The sequence below is a fragment of the Pyxicephalus adspersus genome, chromosome 8 (assembly GCF_032062135.1).
Source record: "Pyxicephalus adspersus chromosome 8, UCB_Pads_2.0, whole genome shotgun sequence".
Classification (NCBI taxonomy): Eukaryota; Metazoa; Chordata; class Amphibia; order Anura; family Pyxicephalidae; genus Pyxicephalus; species Pyxicephalus adspersus.
The window spans coordinates 15,327,964-15,349,878 of NC_092865.1; the positions used below are offsets into that span (position 1 = coordinate 15,327,964).

Genomic DNA, 21,915 nt, shown 5'->3' on the forward strand with positions numbered 1-21,915 from the left:
GGGGGGGGGGTTATGGGAGGTAAGGGCAGGGAGCAACACAAAAAACATTATGGCACTAATAAGATTAGCCAAGCAGCCATCTATATTGATCTAAGCTTTTAAAGTCATCCCAGTAAAACCGGTCTCTGTGATGGCTGCTCACTTGGTTTCTGCTTATCTCTTAATTCTGCATTATATTCATTTTTAAGGGTGATCCCTACATATAGTAGCCTTCAGTAGTGCCTGGAATTGTCAGAGAAACAATTCTGGACTGAGAAGGAAGAAAAAAATCATCTCAGATGAGCTGCACTCAAGGAGACTTTTAATAAATGTATAGTAGATTTAATCTTCAACACCAGAAAAAGTTAAAGCTTAATGTTAAGAAGGAGCACAGCCATATTTCCAGATTTCCCTGCTTGAGACTCTAACAGACATCTAACAGTTTGGGTAGACAAATTCTTTATTAATAAAAACACAAATATACAAAGATATTTATTTCTCAAATAGCTGCAAGACGCAAAAAGGCATGAGACTATAAATTAATAATAATTGAGTATTAATATATAAGTGCCTTCAGCTGCCAGAGGGATACACCCTAAACATAATAAGCAATCTCTTTCTAAAAATTGGACCATAATCCCCAATCTCATGATCACACCATAGTGTCTTAGGTAGAAAAAAAAGTCATGCTTTTTTTTTTGGTAAACAAGGGTATATTGGCAGTCTATTTATTGTATTTCAACTTAAAATCGTAATAAAAGACTTAAAATGCCTTAAAATGTGTTAATACCAGTGCAAAATGCACCACAAAGAAGTATATGGTTCCTCGTTGTTGGTTTGTTAAGAATAAGCTAAGCAATGTAGGAAATAAGCACAGTTTACAGAAAAATAACATTTAAAATAAGAAATAACATTTAGCATGTTGTTATGCAGGCAGGACCCATAATAACCATGTTGCAAATGATACTAAAAACCATGATAAAGATTACAGATGTAATACTACTTACAGGTTTTCCTTGTTCTCCTCTCTCTCCAGGATTACCAACTTTCCCCTATATACATATAAAGGAAACACTAAATAAGATATATTTCTGCTTCCAGTGAAGTTAACAGAAAGCATTCAGCTTGCATATATAACTATTTTTTATAACATGTAATTAGATTTAAAAAATGAACAGTTATCAAAGTCTCAGACAGTAAGACAGAGTCAAGGTTGGAACCATTTACGTTAGCCATAGATAGTATGATAATTACAAGCAATGCTCAAGAATTCCAGGATCACTTGTAGCTTCATGTCTGTTTCTTAACTGCAAAAGAACTATATTCAGCACCTCGGGCAGTTGGAGCAGCTTACGGTTGTTTACTGGAAGATTTCACTGTTGCAATTTTACAACTTAGGTAAGGATGTGCAAGTTTCTACCTGCCCCCTGCATTCTGTAGAGAGGGGTCCAAGCGTTTATGGCAAGCCTTAAAGCAAATCTGTAATTGCATGCTGGGAGATAAAGGAAATGCCAGGACCATGGATCTGACAAAACTGGTACAATTATGATGTCACATGGAGAGTCAAAAGTCTTGTGCAAGACTTCCATACAGCATCAAAGTGATAGTTTTCTGTGGATGGGATCAAGAACAGCAGGAATATTTGAATTGTTCAATTGCACCAAGTAAAACTCTGGCTTAGATTTTGTATCTCTTTACGACCCCAGATAAGCTTTTAGATGCTGGCATAGGTGCAAAGGGGAATACTATAGCATCTTGTTTCAAGCTTTTTATCCTTGAAGAACCATTGGAATAAATTTTAGGTCTCTGTGAATCCCTAAAAAAAAACAATACAAAAAAGGCTGGTGGAAAGAATTCCCCCTACAGTGGTGGCTAGAATATCGCCTTTACAGACATGTATCTGGCTCTACCAAATGGTGTTGGTACCAGTACTATGTACACATCAAATGGGAGGTGAATCAGCCACAATTCAAGGAACATCCAGCAACAGTTCAGAACCCTGGTTAAGAACGGCTGTTATAAAGTGTCACTTGGCTCTGAGTCTTATGGGCGTGCTGACAACACATCTAAGGTAGTGGTGCCCAGCAGTAGTCTCAGCTTTTTGAATGTCCACACAAAGAAGACAGGTACATACCCTCCATAAACTAAAACTAAATGGACATATACACTCATGGGAAGATTGTTGTAAAAAAAAATAGTCAAGGGACAATGTCTCTTTAGGGTTGGCGTCAAATGCATACAATTAATTTCAGTCATTTAAAAAGTACTCACTATACGGCCGGGTAGTCCTTTTTTGCCAGGATCACCTCTTTCACCCTAGAGAAAGGAAAATAAATGAACAAAGATGAATCAAACTAATACAACAGTGGACAGTTCAAACAATTTAACACTGAACTTCCTTACCTTCAACCCTGGCGGTCCCTCTTCACCTAGTGGACCATCAGGACCCCGTGGACCCTAAAAAAAGTCACCATATAGTAGCTTAAAACATGCTATTCAAAATACTCAAACTGTTTTTTTCCAGTGATCATTCCCCAACGCTTATCTCTGATTCAATAATACATTGTGACCCAATCACATTTAGCAAAGATACATGATGGCCAGGTATGATTTGAAGGACACCACTGCTCTTATCTAAACAGTCCTTTGAATTTGTTGTAACTAATACTTCAATTGCATTTCCAAATCATCCATTCAAGAGGAGATGTTAACCTGCAAATACCACCTATAAAATGAGGGTGCATTGCTTATAAAAAGGAGTATATTGCATTTTAATGAATTGATGCCATGTCTCAGGACAGGCTTTCTATCTCAGGAAGGATCATTTCAAGGATCTATTACCACTAACATCTGGATCAGATGTGCCATGTGCACGTCTCCCAGTTTAGACGAAGCTATTTCTAATTTTATGGCTCATAAGTGTTTCATTTGCCTAACTTCAGAGAAGGTCATTTCATTAACATGTACTCTGGGTCTAATTAGCTTCTTTTTTTGACTTTTCACAGAGCATTTTCATAAATAAATACATTGGTATTTTAATTACTGCTAGGCCACCACTAGCTATTCTGGGTACAAATAGTTTACAGCTGGCTCCTAATCATGTTTAGTTATAAGGATTGACACAGACAAACACAAGAAGATTACACAAAAGGAGTTTATAGTCCATATCCAGATAATCAGATAATAAGAAAAATAAAGAAATGTGCTCTTACAATGTTTTCCGTCATTCCCCTCAAGGTACATGGCTGTGTGGCAATACTATGTTTAAGATGCTTTGTGTGGAAAAATCAAAACCATCCCTAACATTGATGAAGGGCTCGTAAACAAGATGGCTGAGTGACCCTTGTTTATTGACACATGTTCTCCTGGAAATAGGGCGCCTCTTGGCTGCTTAACCCAACAAAAGTTTAGGCTTAGTGTAGGTCAACTTGGAAAACCAGCCATGAGAAATGAGAAAACACCTTGACTATCTGCATCCAAACTAACTATGGATACCTTAGGTCAGCACAAAATAGGAGTAGAGTGAAAATGATTTCTACATAATTATACTTTGCTAAAGCAGCAAAATTTCTACAAATTTTTGGGATCACATAAAGATCCACTGCCAATTTCGTGCTTGACAATCTGATCAGATTAATATTCTAATAGGTAATCAATCGATCAGAAGTTTTTATTAACTAGTAGTTGTACACCATCAACATATTATGCAGTGCTTTACAAAGTCCATAGTCATGTCTCACAATCCAAGATCCCTACTACAGTCATATATCTTTATTACATGCTAAGGTCAATTTAGGGGAAGCCAATTATCTAACTGCATGTTTTTGGAATGTGGGAGGAAACCGGAGTATCTGGAGGAAACCCAAAATACTGCACACTTGCATATGAGGTACTTACCTTTTGATTCTTCTACCTGAATAGAAAGCCTTCAGATCATTTGTACGCACATTACAGTTTATGTACTGTCAATTTTAACCAACACATCTGATGGGAACCTAAGAAATTGGGTCTCTGTTTCTTTTATTCGATTATATATCAGCTCAGAAAAAGAGGATATGCCCATGTGATCTAGCTCTTATTTTTGCTCATCCTAAAAGAATAGACTTTAAAGTTCTTTTGTAATTACTCATTATTCTTAACAAAAAGTAAAAAAGCTTAAAAACAAGCCAAATACTTTGTTGAGCTTTCATCAGTTTCTAACAGCTTAGAAGCACGTGTTGGATACTTATAATAGAGGGCTGTGGGCTCCCAAGAATCTTCTTTTCACAGAAACTAGACCAGGTTTCATTTTCATGAACTTTAAAGACAAATGTCTCCACAATGCCTACAGCTACACAGGTGAATGAAGATTTGTTTTAAAGTGATTTGACTGGTTGCTTAGGATATGCAAATACTTTACTGGGCATGAGCACAGGTGAATTTAATTAAGAATATCTGAATGGAATGAGTACAATTGTATATTTTTCATCCCTAAGGAATTTTTAAACTCTGGCAGATTACATGGAGCAATATCACCTTTAATAATCACCTTTGTAGTTACCTATCAATCAGGTTGATAGGGTAGGGAGAAAATTTTAGGGGTCATTATACTTACTCTTTGACCCTTTGGACCTTGTATGCCTGGTGATCCTCTTTGTCCAGCAGGACCCTGTAATAAGATAACAGATGTGTTTGTCTTATTATCATGATAAAGAAAAAAGTTACTAACTTTTTAGCAATTATTTAATCTTGTTGGCTGCTAAAGGTTACTGCACGGCCATTGTACACTGAAATAACTTACTGAATAACTGTATAGTGTTTTCATATATATCAGCATTAGTGTTGTTCTTTGGAAAAGAACTGAAAGGCCGCTGCCTGCTGTGTACATTAACAAAACGCTCATTGGGAGCTCTCCGGGAACAGGTCCAGCTTTTTAATAGCCCATGGGAACATTTCTTCCGGTTTCCCCTTGACAAGAGGCTCATAACCCCAATCTTTAAATCCAAAATTAGAATTTTCAATATGGTACTGCAAAACTAGCATTGTTCTCTAAGCCTGTTATTATACACAGCAGTTTCCAATCTGAACTTTTGCCTTAGTTTAGCTGAATAGACCTTGACCCAATCTAAGCAAATTTAAGCAACACTAATCAACATAAAAATAAAACCACAATCTCAGACAGATGTATTTTAATTTACATTGTGTTGTTTTTTCACTTACTGGTAGTCCTGGCGGACCAATTGGTCCAGGTATTCCGGGAGGTCCAGGGTAGCCCTGAAAATTAAATATTTCATTAATACAAAATCAATATCTTGTAGCATTTACATCAAAATCAAGAACAAGGCAACAAAACTATTTAAAGCATAAATGCCAAAGGTCATACTTTTGATTATGTGGCTTTTTAGATTGAATGTATGCTTGGAACCCCTTTATATGTAGGAAGAGGACACACACTGGGCCATGTATATACATATACATATAGGCCATGGAAAAAAAACTTCAAACAATGATTGGATAAAACCAATTCTTATAATGCCTTTTAAAAGTAACAAATGCAATAATTCAGTGGTTGCATCAAAGCTGTAGTGCAGTAAAACATACAAGATAGATAAATAGTATATTAAAGCAGCCTATACATCAGAATAAATAGAAAGATGCATATGGAGAAAGGAGGGGCGTAAAAATGTGGTTACAAAAGAACTGTTCCTTCGAAGGACAGTTGAGGTTTGGATGCAGGAAGGCAGGAATTTTTAAGGGAACAACCAGGTAAGATAGGTTTGGTTGTTGGCAGGTTGTTGGGTGCAAGACGGCAGGTTATATTTGGGTTCAGGAGGGCAAATTGAGTTTGTTGCAAGCATAAAGGCTGTGTGTGGGCGCTGACAACACAAATGACAGTATTACTTAAATAAAGACATAAAGTTGAAGTAGCCAGGGCAGATCGTACATAGCTGTGGTGAACCTCATGTAGGTGAAGTCTATAGGGACTCTGGGAAATCACAGATACTTAGTTCCAAAAACCCAGATTCTGCTGTTTTTCCACATTCCTCTAGCTGTATATGTCCTGCGGCAACTTAAAAAGATGTTAAATTACATTTCCATGCAATAAGTCTTGTAATGTTACCCTGGTGGTCAATGCAACTGCTTAAAACATAAGTTATAATGATGGAAAATAATTTCTCTCTTGAATAGCTCAGCAGAAAAGTCGGAAAATCTGCAAGTTCCATTGAAACCACAAAACAATCATTACATAAGTTTCTGGTACCAGTTTCACAATAAGTGTGCTTTGCCAGCGGAAATGTCTTCCTTCTGCTACACAGACACTTAAATTATACTGAGCTTCGGGACACATTCAGACTGCTATCCAGTGCTAAATGAGGTTTATCCCCTGTATGTTACCATTACTATTTGAACATGATATCCTTTGCATGAGCTTGCATTTTACTGATAATAAAATGACTCTGTACACAAAATGATTACACACAATAAATATTTCAGTACAGTAGAACAGTGATATATTCCATATGTAATTCCATAGTTACCTGCCTCCATTTCTTAATAGGAAAGGGTTACTCACTGAAAGAAATGCTGCAGAATGTCATTCACCAGACATGCAGCAACATCTTGCTCATCTGGCCAGCAAAAGAACAAAGCCATAGAAGTAGATGACTTTATGCAAAGACCCCTTACCTGATAGAACCCCAGTCTTGATTTTAAATACTTTTTTAAAAATACTTTAAAAAATTCCAATAAAAGGCGGGGTTGTAAGCAAAGTGTAAAAATACATCTTACAACCCCTTTTGATAGCTTCTTAAACGTGCCAATGATAGTCACTCTATACCCTATCAACACATATATTAACACTTCAATACTAAACCCTCCTAATATACAAAACATAAGTCCATCTCTGTGCAATTCTTTTTGAAGCTACTACGAACACCATTATCAAGCACTTATGACTTGGTGATTTGGTTAACCTCTTTGTGATATGAACCTGCTACCAACACTATTTTTTAGCATGTTTTCTATATAACGTTGGTACAATGTATCTGTATATCATATGCTCAGCATATTACACATTAATATTAACATTACACAGTATTTATATAGCGCCATCATATTACGCAGCACTGTACAATGTCCATAGTCATGTACCTCAAAGAAGCTCACAATCTAATGTCCCTACTTTAGTCATATGTCATTAATATGGCATATGGGATGTGGGAGGAAACCAGAGTACCCAGAGGAAACCCATGCAGACACGGGGAGAACCTGCAAACTCCATGCAGATAGTGTCCTGGCTGGGATTCAAACCTAGCGTTGCAAAGGCCAAAGTGCTAACCCCTGAGCCACTATGCTGCCCACACACTACTCTGTCTTATGTAGTGTGATAATGTTTTCAACCAATTCCCTGAGGAAGCCGCATTCTGAAACGCGTCAGGTCAAAAAACGTTTCATATGACCAATATTTAACATCTAGGGAACTAATTTGTTTAAAGTTAGTCTTTGCCCCATTAAATATTATTAGGGATGACCACTCGCTGTTGTATATTCTATCACTGATTGTTTTTGATGTATCAAATACTTTGACATCAATATAACTACTTACTGCCAAAAAACCCCAGCTATCATTTTTCATCCTGAAAAATTATTTTCCACATTTTATGTGCCAATGATGTCAATGGGTCTTACCATGTCAAGAAGGTGGATGATCCTAAATTTATTGCATTCTTGTGAAATACGAATGCTTTTCAGAGATACAATGAAAAGGCCCCATGACATGTTATAGTCAGGCTGTACGGTATATTTCATTATTTTCTTTAAATGTTTTATGTTATACTTTTTACTGGCTAGTTTCTAATTTGGGTTTTTGGAACCTTCATGCAAGGTATGCACCTTGTGTACCTTGAGCAAAAAAACATCCTCCATGGGGCGAAATAAGTTAATTTCAAAGATTTTAACAAACATTTTCGATTCTGTTTTTCAAGAAAGAGTTGATGTTTTGATCCTTGTCCTTGCCAATGTATTCTGGTTTATTATAATAGTTTGGGCAATGTACTTGGGCAGTTCTGAATCTCTTTAGAGGCTATCAACCCTACAAAGTGTGCAGTTAATGGGGTATTTTGGCAGTAATTTGTAGAAATGCACAGTATATTTGGTCATTATCGTAGGCTTATTTGTCACAGCCATTCCTCCAACACTGCAATGTGAGTTCTTCCCTTCAGTGCTCCAGTCTACAGTGCTTCCATTTTGTCCCTGGGTCCTTCTGCATTCACAGTCTTTAGCCTTATGACTGGCATTAATATTACTAATATTTTTATTATTATTAATATACAGGATTTATATAGCGTCAACGCAGCACTGTACATTAAATAGGGCCAGGAAAGATAAAACCACCTTGCATGAGCACAGCAGTTACTCAATGCCAAGACAATATACCGAGCTCACTGTACCCAACATAAAAAATAAAAGTGATGAAAATTATTTTTACAAAGAATGCCCAATCAAGTGTTTTTCCTGCTAAGTGAAATATCCTTTGCATGGTGATAATTCACATTTCAATATGAACAGCCTACATTCATATAGTAAAACAATCCCAGTGCATTTAATACTTTTTACTTACAGGTGACCCCTTTTCACCAGAAGGTCCTTCAGGTCCAGGATTTCCACGTTCCCCCTATAAATTCATACAAGAGCTTAGTTTTCTGTGACAACAATGCATGCATATTATTATTTTAAAGAATGAAAGAAAGAGACAAATTTCATGGAGAAAATAGCATTTTAACGACAGTACAATAATGGAGTATTTTGACAGCTTCAATATTTGAACAAACTTGTGGTTTATGTAAAACAAAGTAATGAGAAATCCTTTACCATTTAAAGCTGAGCAGGGGGAAGAGGACCTAGTTTGTCTTGTATTTTAGCCATGTATGTGTTCTCTCAAGCCAAACTTGGATAAATCATATATTAATTCAGGAGCCAGTCGGTTTGAGTTAGCACACAGAGGAGATGCCACACACAGAAGCTCACAAAATCGACACACAATCCTTGCATGGCATGTATAAATGCCAAATAGACACCATAAAAGTTTTTTTTCTAGGCTCTGCAAGTTTTCTAAAACGTTAGCAAGGTGGTAAAGAGAAAATAACAAAAACATTGGGCCTGATTTATTAAAGCTTTCCAAGACTGGAGGAGTTAGACTATGATGGGTGAAACTGGTTGATCCAGCAAACATGAAATGGATTACCATTTCAGGACTGGAGGATGGAGAGGACTGTCAGAGACAGCGGACACTACAATAAAAAATGGGCAGAGACCATGTAACCATGTTACAGGTTTGGTTGGAGACTAGAGACACACTGCAGAAAACAGCAAGAGACTGGGGAATAAGTTAAATGAGGCTAGTAGAGATTTCCCTTTTATAAAAATAAATGCTCCTACTTCCGCTATAGACTGATGGGGTCCAATGGCTACAAAGTACCAAAGGTCCTCGGGTTGTAGGTTGGCTACCAGGGATAAAAGCTTATGTAAGTTTTAAGTGACTTGGTTCACATCTAATTGAATCCATTTAGCTAAAGTTTTCTTTCTCTGTTCCCCGCCACTCCCCATTAAATATGATCCCATTAAAGGCGGTACTCATGTAGCTGGCCTTCTTGGTTTTTTGGTTTCACATTGTAAAGATTTCACACAAGAGTTTTGCAACATGATATGGTTATATAAGGACAGTGGCCAGATTTCTAACAATCAAACACAACTATGGAATTTCAGATTTGAGTGAAGATGGCCTCTAGATAAACTTCAGTGGCATTAAAATGGAATACCAATGACATTTAAATAAATGTGACAAATAGTCCATCCATTGGTGAACCAACATGACAATATCTAGGAGGCAATGCACGATAAAATGAAATAAAAATAATTTTCTTTACAGACAAGATGAACATTAATCAGTATTGTCTTTTTATGGTTTTTATTTTTAGCTGTCCCATTCCCAGTACCTTTTCTCCAGGTGCCCCAGATGGCCCAACTTCTCCCGGCAACCCTTCCGGCCCCTGAAAAACAAATTCCAGTTATTCTTCCAACAGAAGCCGCTTTATTTCACAGGAAATGGAGCAGACAAAATAAATGTTTCCTCACTTTCCAGATCAATGTTTAACAATGTGCAAGATTTAAGACAAAGAAAGAAAACAGATTTCTTTTATCTAAACCTTGTCCAAACCCAGATCCAAGCAAATCCCTAATTAAATATGTACAATGCCTTACTCAAAGCTCACTTAAGCTCTGTGCCTGTATTACAGCTATACGTCTCTAGAGCTTTGATTAATATTTATACTTTATTCCTAAAGAGAAACTCTTCTTCAACAATCAAAATATAAAAAAAACAAACAAAAAAAAACATAGACATCATGTCTTCATACGCTTTGCTCAGTCTTTTAACTTTATTTTAAACTTCCAGCCTGTCCAATCTGATGTTATGCAGGCTTAGAGTGCAACAAAAGGCTACATAAATTTTAACATCTATTGTTTCATCTTCCAGGCTGCTGTCAGTTTCTATCTGAAATGCTGAATGTTGGCTTCGGGATATGGTGGTGCAAGTGGACATTTTTATTTAAAGACAGGGACACCTGCAGTGCTTTCCCATAATTGTTTTTAAGCTTGATAGGAAGAAGCTGTAGGCAGGTGGTAGCCTCTATATTGTGTTCAACCTTTCCAGTTACCACCCAAAAACAGCCAGCTAAAAGTGGTTAGGGAGAACACTGACCTGCAGGTATAATAATAACATCAAATCTGCAAATGTGAAAGTAGGAGATGCCCGAAAGACATAGCAAAGTGAAATTGGAGGAGGTAAGGTAAACTAAGCCTTACATTTCATTGAGAACATAAATACATTGGTACTTCCATATTCTGCTCAATCACATATATACATATCAGTTTTAATCAAATTGCATCTTACCCTGCCTAAGCAAACTTAGCTACACTGTCATTATTATGCAAACACTTAAAAGTCAACAGCTGAGCCTTAATGTCCACCTAATACTCATGCTACCCACTGATGTTAGTAGTGACACATGACATGGGAAGAGAAGATGTGTATTTGATATGCTGGGCAAAAGGCAAAATGGCAGCTCCCAATGGTGAAATAAATGGACCTCTAAGGATAGACTAAAGCGGAATTTTTGTTCACTGATTTTGAACCACTTTTAATATTGGACTCAAGTCACAACATATATGCACCACCACCATTCAGAAGACTGAATAACATTTCCAAACAATTTGACTTCACCAATAGTAAAGGCCAGACCTCCAAATCAAAACTTGTAAATAACCCTCAGTCAGATTTAAATGACCTTGCATTTTTCATCACTAGCATCAAAAACCAAAAGGTAACCCTTCGTCTCACTCTTTTTAGAGTAACATCTAAAGTAATTTCTTGCTTTACTCTCTCTGGACTACATAGGTAGAGGCAAGGTTGGCATTACACAAGGTTCTCATGAATACAGCAAGGACCATTTACCAAGTACTTTAAAAATTACATTTGCAAGTTTCAAAAAGTAAAACAAGACCGTTGTATTGTAATGTGTTAGCTTAAAATGCCAAAAAATAAATAAAACATCTGTGATCAAGAATAATTTGTCTGCATTTTTTCATCATTTTTCAACCCTATCACGAAGGATTTAAGGGCAAGCTTCATCTACTTTAATTTTCTTTGGAGTCACCATATGGAAAGTTTCATCCATTATATACCTTCAAATCATGAAATCTGGGGTCAGACTGGGTTACTGTAGCCACAAGGAAATTTTCCAAGGTTTAAGATATTGCTTTACAGTTAGGAGTCCAAATATACAATGTGACTTTGCCTGGATTTACAGAAATACAGAAAGCTCAAAAAATGTTTTAGATAGAAACTGTGACCACTTCATACAATTCAGTAAGAATTCTACAGAAACATTCTACTTGGCACTTCTGTATTTGTGTAATATAAGAATCCAGCATAGTCCATGAGTCACCTCTTCATCCCAGCTTCCGTCATCTGTTTTCATTTACACATTGTCTTCAAATAACTTGACTTCCAGATTCTCAGATTCTCTCACCCATTTTGCTCAACCATGTGTTGCTTTTTTTCTTCAAATGGGTGACTAACTAACAAAATTCTCTTTATTCAGCACATTTTCAGTATAGACTCAGACTGTGAAAAGGATAAACATATACAAAAAAAAACCTCAAATGCTCTTGGCTGGAATACAACTCTTAGGGTCACCATTGCATTGACATCTGGAACAGTGATTTATTTAGGTCAAGTACATCATGCTGTCTGCTAATCATTATAGCCTTTAAAGAAGTGGAATGGGTGAAATGGTCAGGTTTGGGTTGGGGTGGAGGTTCATTTTATGAATACAGGCCCAAATGTTACTTGTCTATTTCAGCCCCGAATCACCCACTCCCGAACCTGAATATACTAAATGCTGTAGTAGTATGAAATTGCAGCACAGGCTCCCTGCATGACATTAGTAGCACCACAGAGTGATCCCACTTTGCAATTAAATAGTACCAGAGAAGGTGTCCTTTACTCCTTGTTAGGTCTTTGGGAGGTTTTCAAGCAATTATCCCCACATCAGCATACGCTGCTATCCTGATTATGCATGGATACTATTTGGCCTGAATTCTAGGGCTTCTAGTACCTTCCTGTTCTGAGCTTCTGCCTAGTTTCTTGTATGTATTTGTTTATAATATATTTACCTCTGACATTCTTATGCTTTACAATGGGACAGTGTTACACCTGCCAACCTGTGGGGCAAGGGGACAACCTGGTATGTTACACAGCCAACCTTTTTGTGATTTTTTTGTACTCATGGTACTTGGTTAAAACCTATGTGTCACACAATAAGTCTGATTTTCTGTATTACTAGCCAGCAGTAGAAAGCCTCTTGAAAGGCGAGAATTGCTAACAGTACACGTCTTTTAGACATAGAATTAGAATCCAACCCTAAGGCCTTTAATGAACCTTTGAACATAGGGGACCCCATAAAATACCTTTTAGGTCTTCAGGGAATCTCTTCTTAGTATATCTCACATTAGTACATTAGTGTTAGTGGGAAAATAGCCAAACAGATTATTGTCGTAAACTGATGTGTGGGGCAAATATTGCTCATAGGTCAAGGAGCAAACTCTGAGAGAACCCTAGTGTTCTACGGAACTCTGGTTGAGAAACACTAGTGTATACGGTGACAGCAACAAAACCAGAAGCAACTAAAAAGATGCCCAATAATAAGCTAAAAGCAGGCATTGGAAAAAAAAATGTAAGCAGCACACTTCGATCTTTCTATAAAGTTCAAATTAAGTTCTGCCAATTAAAGCCAGGTGTGCAACAGTGACCACACTACAGTACTGAATAGGCACTAAGCATTTCAAAAGGAGGACATTTGTCTAGAAGTGGGAAGCAAACAGTTTGCCATTCTGATTGTTGAATTTTCTGCTGCCAACAAACATAATACCTATAGCAGATCGATGTGTTATATGGTAAGAGCTAACATGAACTCCCTAATTTCATCCAACTGACACAGCAATAGGAGGCCTATATATAATGAGGACATCCCAGGCATCATATAGAAAGTTGGGATCTGGCACACAAACATTTTGCTCTTTTGGTTTATAAAAAGTGTGGCACAGTTGGGAGCTGGCTTACTGACTACAGCTTTTTTACCTAGACTCACCCTGATATTGTTGACCTTTTTGGTATGGTTGGGATTAAATTGATGCTGATCATTTTTTCATACAGGTGAAGGATCAGTGGACCAAGCAACAGTCATTTTTCTAATCGCAGTGTTGCCTTTGGCAAGATCCTACACAGCCCAGTATTTTCAGCAAGGTAAATGTTATGTATGTAAGACAAATATGTTCTGCTGCTTCAAGAGAAGGTTATATAATAAAGCACCAGAACTGCTGCTATGTTAAATTATCTACAAAGTTACCTTTGTGGACAGAATTATTTCAAAATCCACCAGCACACAGAAGGACATCCTTAACTATCCATACAATACACAGGACAAATAAACCCCTATGTGCTTGACATTCAAATAAATTTGACATTACAGAAGTCATTCCTCTGATCTTCCACATATCTCATAACCAATAATGGAGGAACCGTAAATCATCACAACTGTGAAAAAGATAATATTTTTAATAATCATCTCCTGATCAGGGCTTTTCCATCAATAGTGACATTCCTGAAATACTCAGCAAGAATTAGTTCCTCTTAAACAGCGTGAGCATGGAAGACTACTGCTGTTTTATGTGCCTCGCTCAGGAAAGTGACTGCTTTAACCAATTATTGAGCACCAACAACTCCTTTTTCTCTTCCTATATCAACAGAGTTCTACAAATCATACAAATGAAAAGAGAGAGTTCAACTGTGGCAAAAATGATCAAAGTCAAAATCAAACGGACCTTAGCTTTTGTCACATAAACAGTTTGATTTTCTGTTTACATAAAAGGGTAGCAGGAACTTATACTTAAGTTACAAAATTCAATAGAAAATCAAATCCCTCTTAAGTTAAGTTACATACTTAAGTTACAAGATTCAATAGAAAATCAAATCCCTCCCAATCACCAAAATTCTTAAATACTTGTGTCAAAATACAAATAACTGAAATGACATGGCATGTGGGGGACCAGTCTGTACCTTCTGTAACCCATACATGATTGTACAAGTTGCAGACTCAACACCTTTTATGAGTAAGCTTGCCAAGTGAGTGGCAATATATGATGTGAAAAAAAGGCTGGAATGAAAAGCCAAGGCACCACAACGTACTAATCTGTATGACTTTTTCTGAAACTGTCAACTGGAGGGTGCCAAGAATACCTGAAAAGATACTGAATACTGAAAATGATGGTAACCAAGAATCCTATTTAAACATGCTAAAATGCAATGCATGCCCTTGATATTATTTGATGAGACCCCCAACATTGCATTGTGGATGTGCTGGAGGTGTTATTTAATGGCAACTTTTCTAAAACCAGAGAGTTGTGTACTCCAGGTGCCTCACAGTTGACATTAGTTGGTGCTATTGCTTGGCAGCTTGCAGTACATAAATGTTCTATGAATACCTGTTTGTTACAAATATTTATGTGATATGAATATTAGCACAACAATAAAGTTAAGCCACTAATATTTCACATTTATTTAACAGTATATATATATATATATATATATATATATATCCAATTTCTTTTTACTGTGGTGCTATTCTTAAAATATTACTCATTAAATAATAAAACTTACTGCTTCCCCAAGTTTTCCAATGTTACCGACATCTCCGACTTCACCCTAATAAAGAACAAATATATTAAAAAGGGATATTTGCAGAATCTTCAGCACACAGAGTATTTTATGCTGTTACAATTATATTTTATGAAAGTTCTGTTTTACACACATGTATTTGTATATTACATTATGTTTTATCACTCAATATTACTTAAAACTTTTTGCAAGCAATGTAAGTTCAGTTTTCTGTGTAAGAAGAGAGCTGAAATGTATTTGGATTTGCTTTTAGTTACTGCATTTTGCATAATCAGTGAATACATGTTTTGCGCTCTCCCTTCCAACGTTGAGCATGGCCAGACCTTAACGTTTACAGGGCTCTCCTTAGCTCTGGGGCCCTCCTAAGTCAGAGGAGCATGGATAACACATGTTCTGACTTCTTTAAAGTGAACCTATTGCTTTACTACTAGTATAGGTTCACATGAATAAGTATATTGAGTTTTAGCTCTGGCAGGTTATTTTTTTTCTTCTGCAGTTAAGAAAGACTTATAGGTCTTGTCCCAGACCGAAAGTTAAAAGAAAAAGCAGCATAATGATGAGCTAATCTTTATTACCATTAGCATGTCTCGATAGCACATGGCCAGCTCTGCTATACAAGGTGACAATATTCAGCTATCAGATCAAATTCCAGTATTTACACTGCTTGCATTAACAAAAACACATGATGATGTATAATAATTAGAGATCTACAGTAATTTGTGTCTCTTTTATATCTTCCTTACTGAATTACGCTTTATTAAAGAAAACTGATATGCAACAATTACCAACTGAACCTTCAGTTTACTGGCATCATATAAGGGAATGGATACATTCTGACAAGTTGCTTTGGATTTCTGCAGCCTGCACATTGCTTTATGCTTTGCTAATCAAGTCAGACAGTTTTTTTTTATCCTAGAACACCTTGAGGAATTTGTCTTTGTTTAAGTACCAGAGCAGCACACACAGCTTGAATATTAATTAAAAACAAAACATGCTAATTGTAATCCCACATTGGGCAGCCATAAAGTTCCACAGACATTTTGCCAAGAACTACTAAAGAGGAGGAGACTATGTCATGTCCCAGATGGAGAGCTCATCCTCGCTATGTCTGTCTTATTTCCTACCCAGCTTTGTTCTACGGGAAATAAGGATCTATATAAACCGGTTCACCTTCAAGCCTTCCAGCCCTTGTTCTCCAGCATAGCCTTTTCGTCCCGGTCTTCCCTGACAACAAATAGGAAAAACATTTTTTTTTGAGAATCATGTATTATGTAGCTTATTTTAACATTACAGAATGAACAATAAAAGACTAGGTAACATCTGTCTACTCGTGTACATAGTACACTGTTTATGCGACCTAATCATGAGAAAAGAACGTGGGATGCCATTTCTGCCCTTTTCTGGTAAATGGTAGCCCCCATCGGAGGGGCAAAATGTGTTCTTCTCTACCAGGCCTTGGGTAAAAGAACACGACTTTTGCAATGCTGGAATTTTAGACATGGGGGAGGTGGGCCCAGAAATTTCTGATGGCATTCTTACCCTTTTTCAATACAAGAGAGCTAGTATTGGCAAGCCTCATACTTTTCTCACTTTATATTCCAAAACAGATTTGCAGAAACTGCAGACACAATTAATTACAAGATTTAACAGGATTCAAAGCAAAATGTGAGGAATAATGTATGGTACTTATTTCTATAAGCAGCTTTTCTATTCAGTGCCTTTTGATTCCCCTTTGAGGCTTAGTACAAGGAACTGCCATTATTTCCCACAGTTACAAATCCCAATCGGAACCATCTAATCTGGACCTATAAAGCTGGAAACATTTTGAGCCGTTTTTAAAAGTCCAACTTGTATCCATACTTGTATTTGTTGTACAATAAATTGTGTACATTTTCTTGAAATGATCTAGGCCTCCTTTTTGTATCACTTTGTTGGACTCTAGACTCCAACCCTTGCCTAGGGTGTTCATGTGAGCTGCCTCCCCAGGGACATTGGGTCTGATTTGTTAAAGCTCCCCAAGACTGCAGAAGATAGACTATCATGGAACAATCGTGGAATGGAATTGGTCCAGGAATTCAAACATTTTCCATATAACAGCAAATGATTTTGTAGAAATCCACTCCAGGGTTGCTTGATCATCCAGGTTCTCTCATAATAGTCTATTTTCTCCAGTCTCTGATAGTTTTATTAAATCAGGCCTATTGTATTGTGAAGATTGTATATGCTACTTTTGAGATGTGGCCCTGATTTAATAAAGTTCTCCAAGGCTGGAGAGAATACACTTTCATCAGTGAAGCTGAGTACTTAAGAAAACCTGGAATGGATTTCTTAAAAGTCATTTGCTATTTGTTTGTAAATGTTTTCAATCCTGGACCAGATCCATTCCAGGTTTGCTGGATCACCCAGCTTCACTAGTGAAAGTGTATTCTCTCCAGCCTTGGAGAACTTTAATAAATCAGGGCCATGATGTTCAATTGTAATGTTTAGGCCCTTATTGACTTACTGTGTTTCCTAGCCATGCCGTCATGAGTGGCTATTGGTAAGTAATGCACAGCAATCAGTAAATGGTTACAATAATACTATGAATACATGAAACGATATTCTTCCCAACGATGGTGTTGCGCCTGTCTGACTTGTGTTGAGATAAGAGGAGTGTTAAGAAAAATAACCGTACATGGCTCAACAAAAAACACATAAATGTAATCTGTATGCCATAACTGGGCCTGGGTTAAGAAAACCTGGAATGGATTTCCTAAAATCAAGCTATTTGTTAGCTATTTGTTTGTAAATGTTTTCAATCCTGGACCAGATCCATTTCAGGTTTGCTGGATCACCCAGCTTCACTAGTGAAAGTGTATTCTCTCCAGCCTTGGAGAACTTTAATAAATCAGGGCCATGATGTTCAATTGTAATGTTTAGGCCCTTATTGACTTACTGTGTTTCCTAGCCATGCCGTCATGAGTGGCTATTGGTAAGTAATGCACAGCAATCAGTAAATGGTTACAATAATACTATGAATACATGAAACGATATTCTTCCCAACGATGGTGTTGCGCCTGTCTGACTTGTGTTGAGATAAGAGGAGTGTTAAGAAAAATAACCGTACATGGCTCAACAAAAAACACATAAATGTAATCTGTATGCCATAACTGGGCCTGGGTTAACTATCCGCATGATCTCAAAGTGTAAACATTTAAAAGTTACAGCACACGTACCGTTGGTCCCAGACCACCTGGTGGTCCAAGTGGCCCTTCGTCACCCTGTAAAATATAAATCCATATTGAAATGGTGTATCGGTACAAAATGATACAAACTAGTGCATTAAAAAAACATTGCTAAGAAAACAATACCCCGGCATCCTAAAAATATAGCCTGCTGAGTGTTATCATAATTTTATCTGCATTTCAGTTTTCTACAGGTTGTTCTGCAAAGTCCCAAAATCCCTTTAGATCCCGCCAGAGACATGCATTTTTCTTTGATGGGGTGGTAACAGTGCTACTTTGTTCTTGAATTCAGAGCAGTATTGTCCTCCTGAAGGCTGTGTCTGCTTTAAATATAATGGGATTTAAAAATATTGAAATTAGTATGGCTCTCACCAGTGATACTGTTGATTCACAAGCCTGTAGTTTGTTATCAGCACCTGGCTGCACTTAGTCCTGCCAACTACTTTCTGCATTATCAGTGCTGCCTCTTCTGCTAAATGCCCTACCCTATCTGTGAGCTGCAACGTCTGGGAGGGAGTGTGTGGGACTTTTAGGGCGATATGCACAATATAGTAACTGGATTTTTACTTGTTGAGCCTTTGGTTGGGCCTTAATATAAGAGTTTCTCATGACCCAGAACAGATCTTGTCCAGCATACATGTAAAACTATATTAAACAAAAAAGGCCACTGAAACATATAAAAAGCTTCTGAAAAAGAAACTTATATGAAGAAAAAAAAGCAGTGATGATTGACATGGACTGCACAAGCTTCTAAGGAAAAAAAACAAACAAATTCAGACTGCTTTTGATGCCTCATATTTTCACCATAAATCCATGCCTTCATAATGTGGTTTGATCGCACAGATACTCTCTCTGAAATTACAGGGTTTGTTGGCTTACTTTTTTATCCAGAAATGTCTTCACTGGAATTACCAACAACAGTGGCATTCTCTGATGTCATGGAAATCCCATGCCTTAACGCCATGGGTTTGATTTATTAAGGCTTTCCAAGAGGTGAAAATAGAATATATGAGAACCTCGGTGAATGGATTGAAAACATTTGCCAACTAATAGCACATTTTTTTTAGAAAATCCATTCCAGGTTTGTTGGATCACCAAGGTTCTCCCATGATAGTCTATCTTCTCCTGTCTGGACAGCTTTAATAAATCAGGCCCCATATATCATTATTAGTTTTGTTCCCACTACACAGGCCAGGTAGATCTTCAACTTTTCATGACCATATGGTCCCTATGTGGCTCCATAGTAGTGACATCGGCGGTAGGTAGTGCGAACACTTTGCATTCAGCTCTTGATACAACAATTTTTGAAGCAGACTTAAACCTACCCTGATCAAAGCCTTGTAATACATGATGAAATTAACTCAATTTGGCAAATGCAAATTAATCAGTTGTGTAACTATTAAGTTACAACCTCTATTTGATTTTTGGACCCCAAACACAGTTGAAGTTTCAGAATATATGGTCATTGTCACAGGACAGAATGTTTATCCAGGTAGAGCCAGATTTAATGGCTGTGCCTAAATGTTATCCTTTGACAACCAGTAGATTTTCCACCAAATGATTTCCCAAGAGCAGCAGGATTCCTAGAGCTGTTGACAAGCAAGACTTTTAGAATATTAGAATTTGGAAAAAAGGAGGGTGAAAGAGATTAGGTTTAGCTAGGGTTTAGGTGGACTTTGTTATCATAACATTTTACTCTCCAAACTTACCTCTTCACCTTTTGGACCTTGCGGACCTGGAGGCCCCCTGTCGCCAATAAGCCCCTATAGAAATACAATTACAATGTAAAAAGTTAGAAAATGTCGTTCCTTGCATCAATACAACTCAGTGAGAAAATATCATGAATAAAATAGTGTATAATATTAATCCTATTATGGAGTCATCCAGCAAGTACCCATTAGGCCAATGGGAACAATTACATGTATCTGGCAGCTATGCTGTCAGCCTACAGTATTCTATCTTTAACAAAAAAAAAAAGAATAAAGAAAAAAAAATTATGTTTATTTACTTGAATTCTAATTTTTTTTTTAAATGTCTCTTTTTTTCCAGGCAACAGCATAATAAACTACTCATGGAAATAATCCTGCTATTAAAAGAAAAGAAGAGCTCAGGTTACACACACAGCTAAATGACTAAGTGGAAAACAAAACCACAGATTTGACATCTTAGCAAAGATTTTATCAAATATAAGCCTAAGTAATACTTTGCCTTCCCTTTTCTATCTAAAGTTCCCACTACATACCTCACTATGGAGCACTACCTCCAAGGGCTCCGGGGAGTTACAGAATACTGCACATGGATGGCTTTTGAATTACAGATCCTAATGCTGTTTATTTGCAACCATTATTTAGTTGGAACTGTATATAGATATCCTTTTAATAATTTAAAAGGTTTTAAATATAGTTTATGCTGAGATATTTCAGTGGGAATATCTCCTGTATTGATTGTTTTTTTCCCATATTGTATTAGGATTGTTAAAATATTATGAACCATATGTGTATAAAAATGTACATTAAACAAAACAAATAAATAAAAAGAATGAAAAAAACAAACAAAAGTACGGTACAGCCAGACAAGTCTGGAAAAGCCTCCCAGTGTCCAGACCTATCTTTTCAGCTTCAGCGCTTTCTATACACTTTTTATTACTTGTTCATGCAGTAACTGTTTCCAAACTGTCACATGAAATGATCACTAACAATCATTTTGGTTGACAGTTTAGGAACTATTGCTGACGGACAAGCCAAGCAGTTCTGGGCTACATCCTAAATTAGCAATTGTACCTTTGGTCCTTCAGGTCCGTTCACACCAGGCAAGCCAATGTCCCCCGGAAACCCCTAATAAAAAAAGTCATAAAGAAGAATAAGAATGAATTCAAAGCCCAACAAAACCCATAATAATAAAAACAAAAAGTTTTATTAGTATAAATTATAAGTTTTACATTAACTAAACTTTAACATTCAAAAACATGGGATTGTCCACTTTTGTGTATTGGTAAAAGCATCCTATTCACTATTCAAAAGCATGAAACAAATGGACTTGTACAACCTTTGAATAAGGCTGTGCACCACAGCTGCTGGGGCGCCATTTTCAATGAATAAGAAGACACATATACCATGTGTTAGCATGTGTGCTGTATTCTGGCATGTTTTCTGCTCTTTCTTGGTGCAGGAAGTTTACATCCAGTTTTGTGCATTCCCAATACTGTGTGTAGAATACAGAGAAACAAATCAGCCATGTAAAATCTTGGTTCTCTAGTGTCTCAGGTTCCAAAGCCCAGCCAGGACACAATCTATGGAGTTTGCATGTCCTCCCTGTGTTTGTTTGGGGTTCCTTTGGTTTCCCCCCACATCTCAAAAACATCCAGGTAGGTAATTTGGCTCCCCCATAAGATGTGGCTTTGTCTATGGTAGGCACAGTAGATTGCAAGACCCTTTAAGT

The 21,915-nt window shown here is 37.0% G+C and overlaps 1 protein-coding gene across 1 annotated transcript in view; it reads right to left on the reverse strand.

Moving 5' to 3' along the window:
- Positions 1-21,915, reverse strand: part of COL24A1 (collagen type XXIV alpha 1 chain) — a 165,414-nt gene that overhangs the window by 42,003 nt on the left and 101,496 nt on the right. The window contains exons 20-31 of the mRNA XM_072419592.1: positions 21,258-21,311; positions 20,187-20,240; positions 18,469-18,513; positions 16,424-16,477; positions 15,236-15,280; positions 9,954-10,007; positions 8,579-8,632; positions 5,179-5,232; positions 4,574-4,627; positions 2,383-2,436; positions 2,251-2,295; positions 987-1,031 (exon numbers count right to left, since the gene is read on the reverse strand). Coding sequence (XP_072275693.1) covers positions 987-1,031; positions 2,251-2,295; positions 2,383-2,436; positions 4,574-4,627; positions 5,179-5,232; positions 8,579-8,632; positions 9,954-10,007; positions 15,236-15,280; positions 16,424-16,477; positions 18,469-18,513; positions 20,187-20,240; positions 21,258-21,311 — 612 coding nt within the window. The remainder of the gene's footprint in view (positions 1-986; positions 1,032-2,250; positions 2,296-2,382; positions 2,437-4,573; positions 4,628-5,178; positions 5,233-8,578; positions 8,633-9,953; positions 10,008-15,235; positions 15,281-16,423; positions 16,478-18,468; positions 18,514-20,186; positions 20,241-21,257; positions 21,312-21,915) is intronic.